Consider the following 17,498-nt stretch of genomic DNA (forward strand, 5'->3'; position numbering starts at 1 on the left):
AAATTAAGCTTGAGTTCAGGACAAACAGTGCATTCAGGAAGTTTAGATCTAGCAATAAACTCAGACTTCTCTAAAGCACTAAGCTTAGCACATGCATCATCCAACTGAACTTGCAAAGCAGGGCAAGACTTACATGCACTAAGCAAAACAGGCCTATTCTTGATCTCATCTAAAGCAGCCCTAGTCAAATCCAATTCATCTACCAACAAAGCATGCTTAGATTGTAAAGATGCAAGACTAGCCATATGAACACCACATTCATCACACTCAACAACATCAGAAACAGTAGAAGCAGATTTAAGCATGTCTATCTCAATCAAGGCACTTTCTAACTTAGCCTTAAGCTCAACTCGCTCTTTAGCAGCCTTCTTAAGCAGTTTATCTTGATTGATTAGGCAATCATTAAGTTCTTCTACTTCTAGAGCAAGTTGTTCAGGAGTAGGCTTTACCTCAGTTTCTGTGTCGGAGTCACTTTCCTTGTCATCCTTCTTGGAGTTAAGAGCCATGACACAGTACCCGTCGCGGTTCTTGTCGGAGTAGAAGCAGAGGCCATTGAAGTTCTTGCCGTCCTTCTTCTTTGCCTTGCGGTCGTCGTCCTCCTCGCTTGAGCTTGAGTCAGTGTGGTCGTCGGTGTCGGAGTCGACGTCGCTGAGAGAGGCGATGAAGGCACGTGCTTTGGCCTTCTTGCGATACTCTTTCTTCTCGCGGTCGGTGTACTTCTTCTTCTTCTTAGTGACGTCCTTGTTCTTGTACTTGTTGTAGTCGTACTTGCTCTTGGTTTTGTTCTTGTCGGGGCAGTCGGCAGCGAAGTGGCCTGGCTTGCCACAATCGAAGCAATTGTTGTTGTTCCTTCGCCTGTTCTTGCGGTTGTCGTTGAAGCGCATGAATCGCCTCGTGATCAAGGCGAGCTCATCATCATCAAGAACCTCCAGCTGCTCCTCTGAAACAGAAACCAAAGAAGACAAGGCAAACGACATAGAAGAAGAGTTACTCAAAGACTTAGGCTGTCCAGAGCCTGACATGAGAGCCATACTATTTGGATCAGTAGGGCCTCCTTGTTTTGCTCGGAGCCTCTTGTCAACCTCCGTGGATTTCAACTTAGCAAAGAGTTCATCAGTGGAAAGTGTTTCATAATTCGGTGACTCGATGATAGCATCAACCTTCGTACCCCACACTTCGTGATCCAAGGCATGCAGGAGCTTTAAAGCTCTATCATGATCAGTGTAGGGTAAGACGGTGATATTTGCTTTCATCTTGTTCACAATAGCCAAGAAACGCTGAAACAAAGCATCGGCAGACTCACCAGGCAAATGAACAAAGTTCTCATACTCACGCCTATAAGTCTCAAAGAGTCTAGCCTTCACCTGACTGTTTCCCTCGTGGAAACTCTGAAGTCGAGACCAAATCTCATGAGCAAGAGAGAGATCTTCGACTCGATCGAACTCAGCACGACTCAGACTCGCAAACAGAATGTCAACCGCCTTGCTGTTGGCGTGATACTTATCCCTTTCATCCTGAGTCACACGAGTAGCAGGAATCACATAAGTCACATCCTGAGTGATTTCCCAAACCCCTGCTCCCCTACTATTCAGATGGGCTCTCATGCGAGTTTTCCAATACCGATAATCAGAACCATCAAAGTAGGGTGCAGCGGTCGAGGAAGAACGCTCAGAGGTCGCCATAATAGGTTTCGAAACCGATTAGGGTATGGAGAAACCTTAACCTGCTCTGATACCAATTGAAGGACCGAAAGGGCGACCAGAGGGGGGGTGAATGGGAGCCTATAAAAATTCTCAACGAAAACAAGACCTATGTCCCAAACGCAACCCCAAAGCACACGGTACGTTCAATCGTCAAGATGACGCAAGTCAACTCGTGACTGGCTCACCCTAGGAACGATAAGAGACGTACAAATTACAGCGGAAATATAGCATGAATCGATTCTATCAAATTTGCACACAAGAGACAAAATAAGGACACTACTAATTACTTACTTAACTAGCTAATTACTTACTTAACTAGGCATGCATGAAAGGATTAGCAATTAATTAAATAAACTAAGCATGACTAGCGAGTACTAGAATTAGCAAGCCAAGTGTTAAGATTATAACAGTGCTATCACGTAAGAAGTAATGATAGTCCAATCATTGAATACTGTAGCTAGATAGCAACCCTTTCAAAGCACAACAACGCTACCTGATGCTTTCGTCAATTAACTGAACTGCTAGACCAGAGTTGCCTGACCTGCTTGTGTGCTGCGCTGTTGACCTGTGCCAAAACTACCTGGTGACTGTGCCGTGCTACTTGATGGGCCAGGAAGGAAAAATGGCCTGCTGGCCTCCTGTCTCTCACGCCTTGGGCCGCAAGCTGCTTTGGCAGCAAACTGGGCTGCTGACTCCAGCACGCTGGCCTGGGCCGCTGGCTCCTGCTGGGCTGCCGCGATGCACCCAACCTGCTACTGCCTTGCCTGGGCCAAGTTCGTGGCTTGCCTCGCCACCCACCGCTGCACTGTCGCGGGCCTGCTCGCTGCTCTGGCTGCTGTGCGTGCTTCCTCCTCCCGAGTGACCTGCGCAAGAAACAGAGACCGAACAACGAAGAACAGGGAGAACAGGAAGAACAGTTCTAAGGAACGCATGAATTTCAAATCACGAGAACTCCTTCGATACTCCACGGATCAAGATGAAATTTGAGACAAGGATGTAATGCCCCGAGGGCAAATAGATCCATGAGACAAATCCTGAAAAGCTCAAGTATTCATCACTAATCTTGGAGAAAACCGAAACCCTAACTCAACAACACGATTTGGAGGAAATTCAAAATCCAAGCCGGATCCGTGAGAGATTTGGAAGGGGAACGAATCAAAAATGCTCCCTAAGGTCCTAGCATCATTTCCCTTCAACCAAGTTCACAAGATTCGGCTCAAACACGAAGAACGAAAATTCCCCAAAAATAGCTCCGAAAATAGGGAAAAAGAAAAACGCTCGGGAATCAAAGATTTAGCACGATTTGAGACAACAAACAAAGCTAAATCACGAGAACATGTTCTATACAAGATGAGGACTAGCCTCCTCCCTTCATCCACCCACTAAAGATGAAGAAATCAAGAGAAAAGAGTAATCACTCTCTAATCTCCCTCTCTCCTCTCACTTTAAGCACATGACTAGCCTCTAAGCAAATAGATAATGAGTTGCTAAGCAAAGAGGTGCTGAAATAACCAGCCCCCCATCCCTATTTATAGTCCAGGACGAAAGACTATACTACCCCTACAGCTACAACTAAGATAACTACCCACGCAGGGGCATTTTGGTCCAAGTTTTTATCCGCGCATTGGACGGACACGCCGCCTTCACGACTTTGCTTCGCCTCGACGCAAGCTTCGCGATGACGCCACGTGCCCTCCTTCTCGAAGCTCCGGCCGCACCGGGCTCGCCCTCGGTTTTGAGGCCCAAACCGGGAAACCTGCCTGCGCGGTGGTTTTGAGGCCCAAACCACCCAAACCGTCCATTGACGCGTGTCCGGCCTCCGCCAAGCCTCCCGCTTGACTCGACCGACGCCGTCTCCGTCCTGTCATGCCCTCTCGCCATTCCGTGCACCATGTGGACCGCCCGTGACTTCGCCCGGACTCCTCGGGTCTATCGGTCCAAGCCTACTCGCGTTCATCCTTCACCGCCCTTGGTCCATCGGCATGAACCTTTCGCTTGACTTTCACCGCACGCCGTCGACCGCCACGTCGCATCCTACACCTGCACATCACAAGCCAAGAGCAACATCAAACCAACACAACGTTGTCAATCACTCATCATCCAAGGGTGACCACCATTGGTCCTCAATTTGCTGTATAATCGATTCAGATGATGTACCACTGTGTGCGTATGACTGGTATATGACCCGCGTTATAAAATGTTGACAATTTTCTTCTTAATACAAAGATACGCAGCTTTCCTACATATTATTGAAAACGTAATAACAAAAATGACTGTGCTGTCATGGAAGGTGCAAGCACCTGTTAGTTCTTTTTCATTCAACTCCAAACATAACTAGTTATCATGGAAATTGTAAAACATGAATAACATGGTAAATGAATGCATGCTATTCTTCAAAGTTCTAATGGCTGGGTTTCTCTGTGCATGTACTGAAGACATGCCGTGGCTCACAAGCATAAACAAGCAAACAGATAATTCAAAATTTCCATTCTTCATGTTGATTTCTACATTTTGCATTGGTCTCCAGCTCTTTCTTCAAAAGTTCAATGATGGATTGAAGCTCTAGCTCGAGTTGTGCATGCAGCGCGTGGCGGCGCAACTCGGGATAAAGATGCCGAGCGGATATCCTCGTAGAAGCCGGGCTCGGCCCAGGCAAACAAGTCGGTGGAACAAACATGGGCCGGGCCTTTGAAAACTTGAAATGGGCTTAAGGCGCGCTGTGTTTTTGCCCAGACCAAAATTGTTCTGGTCCTCCCTCTGAGTTTTCGGGCCTTATGTGCTTCTGGCCCAGTTTGCAGTATGAAAATTGAAGTTCCCCCTCCGTCGCCCCCCACGTCGAGCTAAACATAAGGGGAAAAAAACATAGTGCTACACTGCTACCTGATCCGAGTTCCGACGAAGGAAAACGAAACGCCGCCCCGCCCGGCCTCGAGGAAAGGCGCGATGCGATGCAAGCACATGCGCTGTGGTCCGGGGAGGGAGGGGAGCAGCTAGGCATTTTCACCACGCAAAGCGATTCGTGCCCGGGGAGATCTGGTCGGCTCAGGGCGCGACCCGGCCTGCCTTGGACGCCACGTCCAAGCTAGGCACCCGATGCCATGCCATCCCCCGCGCCGCGCATCGTCGTGCACCCCCTCCGGCCTCGGCGAGGTGACGAGTATAAAGCCAAAAACTCTAGGCTTCCCCGTTCCATCCCCTATCGATCCCTTTTTCCACCAGAAATCCTTCGTTCCGATCAAGTTTCGTTGCGCCGTGCGTAATAAGCAAGCTCCGAGGAACAGGAAGATGGGTAAAACATGGGCGCTCATCACCCACCTCCACGCTCTCGCAGGGTAAATAATCGCTGGTTCTCTCCTTCTCCATCGCTCGCCTTTGTAAACGATCTCTAGTTTTTCTCCGATTAGTGATTCTGCCGTGGCTGATCGGTGTATGATTCGTTCTCTTCGTTTGTGTATACTGCAGGCCGACTCTCACTCTAATATACCCTCTGTAAGTGAACAATGATCAGCGCCCAGGCTGCTTGTTCAATATTTTTTTTTTAACAATGGTGTAACTAATGTATATGCACAAGATGTTGATGTGGGATCAGGTACGCGTCGATCTGCGCGATGGAGAGCACGTCCAAGCTGGACGACGAGCAGTGGCTGGCCTACTGGATAATCTACTCCTTCATCACCCTCTTCGAAATGGCGGCCGAGAACGTCCTCTACTGGTAACTTCTCGCACCTCGGCAATTTCTTTTCTCTTGTGCAATCTGTAATCTGCAGTTTTTTTTTGCTGACATGCTGTCAACTCTGTAAACATATATCCTTATTAGATCGAAACGGGAAATTGTGCATGCGCTATCCTAATTGATGAACAGAGTAAGAATTAAAGGCGATTGCTCCTACCTTTCCGTGGCAGGATACCGCTGTGGTACGAGGCGAAGCTGCTGTTCGTGGCGTGGCTGGTGCTGCCGCAGTTCAGGGGCGCCTCCTTCATCTACGACAGGTTCGTCAGGGAGCAGCTGAGGAAACACGGGGTGAGGCTGCACGATCACCACGGCCACGGCCACGGCGCCGAGCACGAACCGCACCCGCACATCCTCAAGGTATGTGTATCTTCGCGCGCGCTAAGCCTCTTTGCAGATTGCTTCGCTTTCTCTCTCTCTCACGTCGCTTTGTTTGCCGAATGCGCAGGCTGAGCATGGCCATGGCGTGCACTGAGGAGGCCGGCCCGGAAATATACGTTGTTCATCGGAGAAGTAACCTGACCCGGCTGGACTGGTTCCGTCTTGGTACAGAGGAACGAACGGTTGCCAGTGCTGTCTGTAGTATTAGCCTGTAACAACATTGCGACGAGAACGCTAGGACACTGCATCAGTCTGTGCTCGAGCTAATTATTCCGATGGTCCTGATTGTTCAGCGGGAGGAGCCCCCCTGTTCTTTGTCACGAATAATAAAATCTGAGCAGGAATTACATTGATGAGCATCTCAAAAGTCAAAACTGCCAGCAGAGCGCTTTCCCTCTTTCTTCTTAGCTAGCACAGCAGATCGTTCACGCCGCAGCACCTCGCGCCCCGATTTGGGCAGGGAGCAGGGCGAGCGTTCGATACTTCGATCCATCCCTCCTGCACCGTTGCACGCCACACGTGCACATCTGCCTGCCATTGCCGTCTTGCCGAGAGCCCAAGTCCGGTGGCTCAGCCGCTCAGGTTTTTCAAGGTCACAATGTATATAGCAGACAAAGGTGATGACAACAAAAGTGACAGGTCAGGTCACTATGTGTATATAGACGTTACATTGCACAGCAAAATTCGACCCGGCCCGCTATGCGTACGAGCCGGCACCCCACCAGGTCCAGATTCACTGGAGTTCGTAACAATCAAAGTCTCCAGCATACTCAACCCATAGACTTTTTTACAGCTAAGTCCAAGTTCGAACTCCAATTGAAGCAAATTATGTGTCATATCTACAATTATAAAATTATTAACCTAAAATATTTGCCTCAAAATTATCTATATATCATTACGAAAAAGAATTTAACCTAGATAATCAGAAATTGTTAACCGAAGGTGATGTTATCTTGCCTGGTTCCACATGCATTTCACCTAGACGATTATTTCTTGTCTCTCTATGTTATACAAAGACCAATCTAAAAAAAAAGAAAGGAAATGTTAACGATTGGATGGCCATACACGTATGAAAAGTATTAAGAACGCTAGGAAAAAAAAACAAAAAGGATATAACTTTGTGCAAAACCAAGGTTTAATATAGAAATATATGCGCATATGTACATCATTCACCTCTAAAAATCCTAAATCCTTGGCATTCCATGAAATTCTATTATCTCAATAGTTTTTAAAAATTGTTAGCCCATGCATGCACATGAGTTAAAGCAGCAGTTTTCAATGATAATTAGAATCCACCAAATTAAACATCCAATATTTGTAAAGATTTTTTATTTCACTTATTTTATAACACGTCTTATTTTATAATTAATGTGTAGCCTCTGATTAAAAATAAGAAGATCACTCTAACATGACTTCACTTAAATACAGTAGTTTAAATGACTCTTGATTTTTCCGACTGGTGGGAGAATTCTTGGTACTGTTTTGTTCAGGTATATTCATTTTGGCGAGGGCTCCTAATTTCGTGAGAACACAAACATGAAACATGCAATGCGATACTTAGTCGGTAGTATTTCTTTTCGGGTAACAAACATACTACAGCACAGAGGGCACGACACATGAGTACATGAATAGCTAGCAGGCTAGTAGAGGGGCACTCGACACACACACATAAATGATCGTGCATCTCCATCTCCCCAGTGCAAGCTAGCGGCCCTACGTGACTTTATTCAGGTAAACCTGCCCATGCGTGCTTACATCTTGAACAGTAGTAAACAAGAGCTAGGTGCATGGCCGCGTGGCCCAACTTTTATGCGATGGCGATGCGGTTGGAGGTCTCGGTCTCCATGGACTTGAAGGCCTCGAACCTTGGCTCCTTGGCCTCGAACTTGTGCCTCACGTACAGCTTCATGTAGTCCTCGAACACGAACTTTGGGTACGCCGCCGAGGCCTCGTCGGCCTTCACCAGCGCCGGCGCCGGGAAGATGACGGCGTCGCTGCCCGGGTTGTAGAAGGAGGCGATGGACATCCTGTTGCCGTCGGTCTGCGCCACGACCCGGTGCATGACGCTCTTGTACCTGCCGTTGGTGATCACCTCCAGCTGGTCGCCCAGGTTGACGACGATGGAGTGGCGCGTGGGCGGCACGTCCACCCACTCGCCGTCCTTGAGCAGCTGCAGCCCGCCGACGCGGTCGTCCTGGAACAGCAGGATGATGCCGCCGGCGTCCGTGTGCGCGCGCAGGCCCTTCACCAGATCCGGCCGCGGGCACGGCGGGTAGCTGCTCACCTTGGTCGCGAAGGTCGGGGCGCCCCTGCTGGGCCCGCGGAAGGCGCGCGCGAGGTAGCCCTTCTCCAGGCCAAGGTTCTCGCACAGCAGGTCCAGCAGCCGCTCCGCCAGCGCCTCCAGCTCGCCGGCGAACCGCCTCATCGCGCGCCGGTACCCGTCGTCGAGGTCGGGGATGTCGGCGAGGTTGGACTCCGGGAGGTGGCGGACGAAGAAGGTGCTCTCCCAGTCCAGGTTCTCCGCCTTCTTCACGCCCTGCGCGTCGCCGCCGTCGTCGTCCTTGAGCGCCTTGCTCGCGAACTCGAGGAACCGCTGCTCGCGCACCCGCTTGTAGTGGTCCTTGGTCAGCCTCTCCACCTCGTCCATCAGCTCCGTCGAGATGCCGTGGTTCAGGATCTGCACCGCCGTAGCAAAAGGAAAAACAGAGAATATTACACACGTCAGCAAGAGAGGACAATTTGTACAGCTTATTTGTCATATGCTTTTGACGTTGAAACTACAGGTATATATCATCAGAGATATCTACCTCGAAGAAGCCCCAGTTCTCACACGCATCGCGCAGCAGCTCCATCCCCGCCGGCCTCTCCTCCCCGGCGAGCAGCCCCATGTCGATGATCGGGAACGACAATGCCGGCGCCATGTTTCCTCTCTCTTTCTCTTGACAAGCTAGCCTCGCGGGACTACTGGACTAGCTAGGAGCTCTTTCTCCGGCTACTGTTTCTCGTACCGTTCGTGTCTAACGCTGGACTCTGGAGTGCAGTGAGTGGAAGTGGCCGGGGACGGTCGCAATTTATAGGCTCGGCGGCCAAGCCGGCGAAGCCCAAGCTTTACTTCTAGCGGAGTGGAGCACCTTACCGCTCAATTGTAAGCCCACAGTTAGCCGGCAGCAGAGAGTTATACCGGGTAATTGCTGCAGATAGAGACAGAGGAGGCCATTTGGCCAGTGGGCACCCACCCCCCATGTGGCCGGCGCGTGTTGGCCCGTGTCATCCCGGGCCCTCAAGCATGCATGCACTGCACGGAATGCTCTTTGCCCCCACCGTGCTTAACGCCGGCGCTCGCGTCGCGTCGCGTCGCGTCCGTGGCACGGCGCACGCGGAAGCCGCGTCCCGCGCTCCAGCGCGGCTGCTTCGCGCGCGAGAGTGGCGGGGCAGGGCAGCCGTCGGCGGTGGCGGGTGGGGACGCGACGTGCTTAAAATTCCGTGGTCGAGTTGGTGATGGCAAAGCCATATGGCGAGGTATGGCACATGATCGGTGTCATTTCGTATACGCGGCAAAGATTGGACGGCCCCTGTCAAGCGAGCTGAAGCGGCGATCGCGGCCAGGACCGCCGTGCCGCCACCCGGCCGTCTCAGCAGAGCAGAAACCTCATTCCCTTGGAACCACGCTTTGCCAACTGAGTTCGTGAATTTGTCCGAGACTAGTGCTCACTTTATTTGCTGCCTAACTTCTGGCGCTCCATTTGTACGTCATATAAGCTATACCACACACACGACGGCACTTTGCTAGCTAAAAGGAAGTTCAGCAAAATGTAGCTTGTAGCATACCGATAAAGGCGACACACACACACCAGTTTGTCAACCCTCTACAAAGAGGGCTAAAGTATGACCTGGAGACCTTGCAGTGGTAAAATTAAAAAGGTGGAATTGGCCGACATTTTTTTACTGAGGTCACACTTACTATAGCTCTTGTCACTTTGTTAGGGTTAGTGGTGGACAAGTTAACGCAAGAGTTTGTGTTCTAGCTTAATTTCTTGAACCATTTTATTAGGTTTCTATCGGCATCCAACATTCGTCTTTTACAATAGTGGAAAAGGCTTGCAAAAAAGGTGACAATAGGAAAGGAGAGAGGAGATCAGACCAAGTCTATGTCTGGTAAGGCGTGATGGATTGGTGCATTAAGGAGACAAAGACAGTGAGATGTTGTGGAGATGTCGGCAACTTTAACTTTGTGTTGTGGTGTCGATTTTGTTCGAATTTGAACAAGTAGTTCGTTGTCGTCTTACACGAGCAAATTGAACGAATGGCTTTTACAATGTTAAAGAGAGGAATATTTGGGGAGCTATATTTAGCAAGCATTTCAGCATCAACTTTTGTTTTAATTTTCCTTTCAAACTTTACAGTTTTCTGTAACGGGAGACTTGTGTTGATAAAGGCAATATCACATTCAATCATTTGGTTTAAAGCATTAAACCCCTTGGATTTAACCATTGAGGAATAATTTAAGCTAGATACGCTTTATTGCCCTACGCAGTGAAATCCACAGTATTTATTTTGTTCGAATTTGAACAAGTAGCTCGTTGTCTTACATGAGCAAATTGAACGAATGGCTTTTACAACATGAAAGAGAGGAGTATTTCGGTAGCTATATTTAGCAAGCATTTCAGCATCAACTTTTGTTGAAATTTTGCCTTTCAAACTTTACAGTTTTCTGTAACGGGAGACTTGTGTTGATAAAGGCAGTAGCACGTCGAATTGTTTAGTTTAAAGCCTTAAACCCCTTGAAACTACGGTTTAGCCATTGAAGAACAGTTCAAGCTAGATACACTTTATTGCCCTATTCAGTGAAATCTACTTTTTTAGTAATAGGTTAATAAGGGGTCACTTCTCTAAAAAATGTGGGGTCACTTCTCCTGAAAATGTTGTGCTGTGCCGGGCTTTTAACTTTTTCAATCTTTCGTTAGAAAAAAACAATTGTATTTACAATCGTATATAGAAAAAAAGGGTTTTGAGTTATGGTTAAAAAAACGAATTGTGCTTAGCTAAGCCATGTTGTATATACAGCTTTTGCTCCTAAGACAAGCGTCTTGTATCTTAACGAATTAATATCACCGCTTGCGCCCATTAGGATTAAGAAAAGGAGTACGTCAAGCAATCGCTAAAATTTTGGAAAGCAAATTCAGCGATGCAACCTTGACCCACCGTCTCAACACCAAACGAGGCCTAAAGTAGGTAAAACTTGAGCCGTCCAAGGCAAAGTTGCGGCGAGCTGAGGAAGACCTTACAAAGAAATCCTTTCCTTGGAGAAGTTGCTTAAGCCTTTCTCCAACCATCTTATCTGGAATTAAAGCATGCCTTTGGTGCTTTAGTTAAAGGAGCAGGTTGGACCCTCTAAGCCGGCCAGCTTGAGGCCTTACAATCCTCAACCTGTAGACATCTCCAGCGCCGAACTGAAGTCATTGTGTTACGGGAGTACCATCAGATTGAGGATTTTGGAAGCTTCTGAAAACCAGCACACTGCACCCAACATGGCTAGGGTCCAGGGAGTAGCCCTTCAGGTGGCTGGTGCAGCATCGGTGTCCACTGTGCAGGTTGGGTCGGGAACCATTGCATGTCGGCCGTGAAAACATTCACGGAGTGCTGTCCCGAGCATAACACATGAGTGCAGCATGATTGGAAAGGAGTAAAGTATGACCAGGAGGGGGAGGAAAAGAAGCTGCAGCCAACTTGGAGATGGCTTGTTGACACGTAACGCGGAGCAAAAGCTTTGCGGTAGCTTTCTATAATTTGGCAGCCTATTAGTAGCCCTAGCCACACTGAGCTCATCTGATAGACGATGGCCACGAGACTGTTCGGATTCCACTACAAAAGTCATAGTATATGCTCTGTCAATGTCGTTTCGGTTAAAGAGAACTTCCAGAATTTGTTCTTGATGAAGAGGGCCAAGGCAAGTTCGTCGAGCTAGCTAGCGGGAACAATGTCTGACGTCTGAACTGTAACTCCGATCGAGCTAGTCCAGGCATAAAAGCATGAAACTGACACTGTACAAGAGATACACAACAGGATCGTGGCCGCAGCCTTCAGAAGAGTAACCCTGAATGCGAAGTCTGAACAAGAGAAAGCTTTCCTGAGAGTAGCCACCAGGCGGCTAACTGATGGCGATCCAAGTCATGCTCCGAGGTAATCTGTGGACATTATCCCAGCGCGGCGGTCCCAGAAAACATCTCCCAAATTTCGGGAATCCAAGGCCTCTCGTTGAGGAGTGCATTGCATCTGACATCTGTGACCCCCGACCGAGATTAGCTAGCAGCCGCTGGTGGCCGATGGCGAGCGCAAGCGCGGCGGGTGCATTGCACCCCAACGAAGAAGGTGGACCATGGCACGTGAACGAGCAGGAGTGCTCCGTACGCGATTAGCAACGCGGAATGAATGTTTGTCCATGGCGCTCGATCCCGATCCGCAGCCGACCACGCCCGTGCCGTCACGATCGGCCCGGACGGCGCGTACCGTCAGGTACTCAGGCAGAACGAGTCAAAAAGCTGCCGCGTCGGCCAATCGGCTGAGCCCAGGCATGCGTTCTGATCGCCGGTGCGCGGCAAGCGGCGGTTGGTCGGAGTCGGAGCAATCATCACGCCGCCCGCGCGCGTCGCCCGAATGTACGCCGCCGACCCCGCCGCTTGCGTCGTCGTCCCGGCCGGCCATGCCGTGCCTTAAATCCTCCACGTCGTCGGTCGACGGGTCCGGCGGGCGCCTCTCGGCCGGCACATGGGAGCGTGCGTGCGTACGTGATGGCCTCTGCAGGGAATTCCCTTCTGCAGTGACGTGCTTATGGACCATGGCGCGCTGGCTGGCTGTTTTTGGCACGGCGTGCGTATGGACCGGACGGGGCGGGGCCACGGGCGCGCGGCGTACGTGCTCTGCAGGCTGGCTCCCGCGGCGCGCTGCCGCGCCTACCACCACGGTCCACGTGGCTGGTCTGCTGCGCGGCTCGCGGGGGACGCCGAGGAGCGAGCAGACTGGCCTAGCGGCTCGGCAGGACGCGCGCCGCGCGGGGGAGCAGCGCGGCGCCGGGCGGGGGCGGCGCCGTGTTTGTTTGGCAATGGGCCATGGCAGACGCGCACATAAGCTGCAGCGGTGATACGGTCACCGCCTTACGTGCGTGCCTGATCAGTATCCGCGAACGCATACGAACCAAAACTGCGCTTGTGCTTCGCACGGCAGTAGAGACCAATGCACGATACTAAGGACAAAAAGGACCATGGGGTGGGGTTGAACGGATGTCGGGATGTGGGTATTGCACCTGGTCAAAGTTCGTATGACTAGATTGCTAGCAAGCTGACCTGGACATGTGCGTCTGCCGTGCTAGATTGCCGGTAGCCGGAACAGACATGTAGGGGACATCGCATCGGCGTGCTAGTCATTTGCACCAAACCGGCAAGGCGACAAAATTTCCATGTTACGGCTACACCTACACCACGATCCATGCCCCCCGCTTGTGGCATCGCCAGCTCAACCGGGACGCATATGCAGCGAACGGGTATACGACTAACCGGCGGATGATCATTCCGAGGCTCCGTTCTCTGTAACCACTAACCACGGCTAACTCTGGCCGTGCGTTATGCTTCTTGCTTCAACAACGAGACCGCGTACGCGGCTTCCTGGCGCAGCCGGGCGCCGGCAGGCAGCAGCCGCGGCAGCAGGCGGCGAGAGGGACCTCCGGGCCAATTTTCACCTGCCGCCCACCGATTATCCAAGACACGTACCGCGGTTGCGGTGTGGGGGCCGGGCCGGGACGAATAATTCCGAGCGCGAGACCCATCATCCGTGATCCAGCATGTATCCCACATGGAGCGGTCTCCGTCGATGCTGACACCCGGTAGTGTTAACCACCGGGGCAGCTTCCGAACTTCGATTCGTTCGGTTACAGTTACGGGCTCGTAGAATATCGTGTTACGATTACAGCCTTACAGGCTTGGAGCCTATAGACGTCCAAACGGGCGGCTCGGCCCGACTTGACACGGGCCCGGCTAGGCTCGACCAACTTCGTGCCGAGCCTGCAGCACTATACCTCGGGCTGTGCTAACCCACGGGCTGCACCAATGGCCAGGCACGGGCCCATGGGCCCATTTTGTGCTGGGCTAGCCCGTAAAGCATGGCCGGCTTCGGACCACCGCGAGGCACGGCGAACCCTCACGGCTTACTCCCTGTGCGCCACTATGGCCACCGTCTCCTCCTGTTGGACAAGCTGCCTATTCATGCTGCCGCCGTCGCCTCTTGCTCGACAAGCCACCCCCTGCACGCCACCACTCGCCTGCTCCCGCGTGCCGCCACCGTCGCCTCCACCAGGTACTCGCCAGTCGCCACCGCTTGCTTGCTCGCTGTCGCCGTCGTGCCGGCCACCGGGAGGGGCAGAGGGAGGTAGCTCTGCTAACGCCTTTTGGCCGGTCTCTAGGCTCGGCAGCTCGCCTCCGCGAGGGAGGAAGACGGTGGCTTGGTGGGGTGGGAGTGGGAGGGGACCGGAGCTGGCGGTGGAGGAGAGGCGGGGGTAGCGGCGCTGACGGCGGAGGAGAGGAGAGGCGGAGCGATGCCGACGGCGAAAGGGAGGAGAGGGGGGCGGTGGCGGCGAAGGGGAGGGGAGGTGGAGCGGTGACCCCGACCTACTCCCTGTGCACTGACGCCGGCGCCGCCCGCTCGCCCCTCGCCATGGTAGCCACCAAGCTTGCCGTCGCCGGAGGGAGGCTGTAGGGAGGCGGATCCTAGAGCTTGGAGGGGAGGTGGAGGCCGGAGGGGAGGTGGTCGTGGGAGGCCGTAGGGGAGGCGGGGAGACAGAGGCGGGACTTGGAGGATGGTAGGGGAGCTAGGGAGGCGTTTGTGTGGGTGGGATTTTGAGATAGGGTGAGGATAACTGGATAAGGTTGGAGGGGTGAGTGTAAACTTTGAAGGAGTTAACGGGCCATCTCGAGTCGGCATCTAGAAATCGTGTCGAGCCGGACCGTCCGTCGTGTTGGGGTGGCAGTCCACGCCCGACACGAGCTACCGGGCTGGGCTAGCATGGGCCCGAAGAACTTCATGCTGGGTCGGAATAGGTTCGGGGCAAAAAGAGCTCTGTGCCGGGCTAACGGGTCGCGGGCTGCATGGACATATTGGAGCCTATATATTGCACCACGGACGCCCCAGTTCTTCTCACAACAGCTACGAGCATTGCAGTCTTGCCTAGAGCACTAGCTAGAGACAGGAAGAGAGAAATAGCCAGTCTTTGTTTGCTTTGCGGAAGATCTGCGGGGTTATTTTGAGAGCTAGAAATGGCACCGACGTCATCTTTCCCGATCATCGACATGGGGCTGCTCGCCGGGGAAGAGAGGCCGGCGGCAATGGACCTTTTGCGCGATGCGTGTGAGAACTGGGGCTTCTTTCAGGTGCGCAGGCACAACAAAATTAACAACACTACCGGTGGACAAATAAAATCTGAACTGAGAAATCAACTTGACACAAGAACACGATTAATTTTCTCGTCGATGCATGCTTGATGTTCTCTTTTTCTAGAAAAATGCTTGATGATCTCTGTTTCCTTTCTGCTACTCTGGTGCAGATTCTTAACCATGGCATCTCGACGAAGCTGATGGAAGAGGTGGAGAGGCTGACCAAGGACCACTACAAGCGGGTGCGCGAGCAGCGGTTCCTCGAGTTCGCGAGCAAGGCGCTCAAGGACGGCGACGGCCGCGGCGCGCAGGGCGTTAAGGCGGCGGAGAACCTGGACTGGGAGAGCACCTTCTTCGTCCGCCACCTCCCGGAGTCCAACCTCGCCGACATCCCCGACCTCGACGACGGGTACCGGCGCGCGATGAGGCGGTTCGCCGGCGAGCTGGAGGCGCTGGCGGAGCGGCTGCTGGACCTGCTGTGCGAGAACCTTGGCCTGGAGAAGGGCTACCTCGCGCGCGCCTTCCGCGGGCCCAGCAGGGGCGCCCCGACCTTCGGGACCAAGGTGAGCAGCTACCCGCCGTGCCCGCGGCCGGATCTGGTGAAGGGCCTGCGCGCGCACACGGACGCCGGCGGCATCATCCTGCTGTTCCAGGACGACCGCGTCGGTGGGCTGCAGCTGCTCAAGGACGGCGAGTGGGTGGACGTGCCGCCCACGCGCCACTCCATCGTCGTCAACCTGGGCGACCAGCTGGAGGTGGTCACCAACGGCAGGTACAAGAGCGTCATGCACCGGGTCGTGGCGCAGACCGACGGCAACAGGATGTCCATCGCCTCCTTCTACAACCCGGGCAGTGACGCCGTCATCTTTCCGGCGCCGGCGCTGGTGAAGGCCGACGAGGCCTCGGCGGCGTACCCAAAGTTCGTGTTCGAGGACTACATGAAGCTGTACGTGCGGCACAAGTTCGAGGCCAAGGAGCCACGCTTCAAGGCCTTCAAGTCCATGGAGACCGAGACCTCCAACCGCATCGCCATCGCGTGAAAGAGCGGGCAGAGCATGCCTTGGCCTCAATGCCGGAGCTGTACGTGTCAGTAGCACATTGGAGTGCTGGATGACAAGATGCTGTGCGTGTCTCCCTACAGAAAACTAGTGGAGTGGTAGTACGGCGAGGTCACTGTGTGGTAGTATGCTGAATAAATGGGCCAGATATATATAAATAGGCCTATCTAGCTAGTGTACGATGTGTTCGGCATCCTCGCTGTGTCGTTGTCTCGTTGATGCTCTACTCTCGAGTCTCGACCAGCATGTGTTGTAGTTCTACCGTTACAGCGAGCCCCCTTTTCCCTGTATTTCAAATTGCAGGAAAGAAATTTATCCTATTTTATATTTTCAAAGATCTGAACCATTCTTCAACAATAGAATTTGTAACTAGAAATCTGGCGCGCCTTTGGCGCGCCCATAGTACCCGTGATCTTGTTGGCACTGTTGCAGTCTTGCAGAGTATATGCACATTGCTACTCTTGTATAAATGGTACTAATTGAGATTTAAGAACGATGATATAGACAAATGGATCAATAAGATAGTAGGTCTATGTACAATATTTAGCATAGTGTCAAAATTCCTATAGAGACATTTGCAGAATGCGAACTATATGATGCTGCATTTCTGAACTTCTCAAGCTTCCAAATATTTTTGCATTGAGTCATTTTCTTGAGTATTTTGAAAGGCAGCTCACAGGAAAGAAGCTTTGACGCTATTTCTTGCTTACTGTTAGGATTGTGTGGACAAAGATTTTAAGCCAGCAAAGTGAAGCCGGTGCACATTATTTATCTAAATACTAACATTATATCATACGAGCACTTGCGCAGTTCAGAAATTTGCTTTTTGCCAATGTGCACATCAGCACATGGATGAACTTCATGTTTCAGAATCTGCTGTAGAAGTTCTCTGCTGTTTTATATCTACGTTATGTTCACTGCTGTTTCCATGAATTTCTTTGCCGTTTTATATCCACGTTATGTCCCTTTAGTAAAACATCAGTTGCTTCATTAAGAAAGAGAAATTTTAGCAATCACTACTAAAGCTGAATATAAAAAGTAATTTGTGCCATGTCCTTGGGCCGTAAGGCAATTAGCCAAACTGATATCTAATGATTTCAGTGTGTATCCAGTATTGACATAAAGATGCAAGCATATAAGGTTAACTCATAGGATTAGCACTTGAAGCTCAACACCAATAAATGATTGGTTACCAAGACATTCTCAA

At 51.6% G+C, this 17,498-nt stretch overlaps 3 protein-coding genes across 3 annotated transcripts; 2 read left to right on the plus strand and 1 right to left on the minus strand.

The window, feature by feature from the left end:
* The first annotated feature begins 4,879 nt into the window (after positions 1-4,879).
* Positions 4,880-6,173, plus strand: LOC101780343 (protein HVA22). Its single transcript, XM_004956921.2, has 5 exons — positions 4,880-5,035; positions 5,166-5,192; positions 5,293-5,415; positions 5,607-5,793; positions 5,882-6,173. Exons 1-5 carry the CDS (start codon positions 4,989-4,991, stop codon positions 5,906-5,908), a joined length of 411 nt encoding a protein of 136 aa, XP_004956978.1. The 5' UTR covers positions 4,880-4,988; the 3' UTR covers positions 5,909-6,173.
* A 1,178-nt stretch (positions 6,174-7,351) lies between these two features.
* LOC101780742 (1-aminocyclopropane-1-carboxylate oxidase 1) lies at positions 7,352-8,872 on the minus strand. Its single transcript, XM_004956922.3, has 2 exons — positions 8,622-8,872; positions 7,352-8,491 (listed from the first exon to the last, which is right to left on the minus strand). Exons 1-2 carry the CDS (start codon positions 8,733-8,735, stop codon positions 7,622-7,624), a joined length of 984 nt encoding a protein of 327 aa, XP_004956979.1. The 5' UTR covers positions 8,736-8,872; the 3' UTR covers positions 7,352-7,621.
* Positions 8,873-14,999: 6,127 nt separating this feature from the next.
* Positions 15,000-16,630, plus strand: LOC101781542 (1-aminocyclopropane-1-carboxylate oxidase 1). The gene is made up of 2 exons (XM_004956924.1): positions 15,000-15,230; positions 15,404-16,630. Exons 1-2 carry the CDS (start codon positions 15,117-15,119, stop codon positions 16,271-16,273), a joined length of 984 nt encoding a protein of 327 aa, XP_004956981.1. The 5' UTR covers positions 15,000-15,116; the 3' UTR covers positions 16,274-16,630.
* The last annotated feature ends 868 nt before the right edge of the window (positions 16,631-17,498 follow it).

Source organism: Setaria italica, chromosome II (genome assembly GCF_000263155.2).
Source record: "Setaria italica strain Yugu1 chromosome II, Setaria_italica_v2.0, whole genome shotgun sequence".
Classification (NCBI taxonomy): Eukaryota; Viridiplantae; Streptophyta; class Magnoliopsida; order Poales; family Poaceae; genus Setaria; species Setaria italica.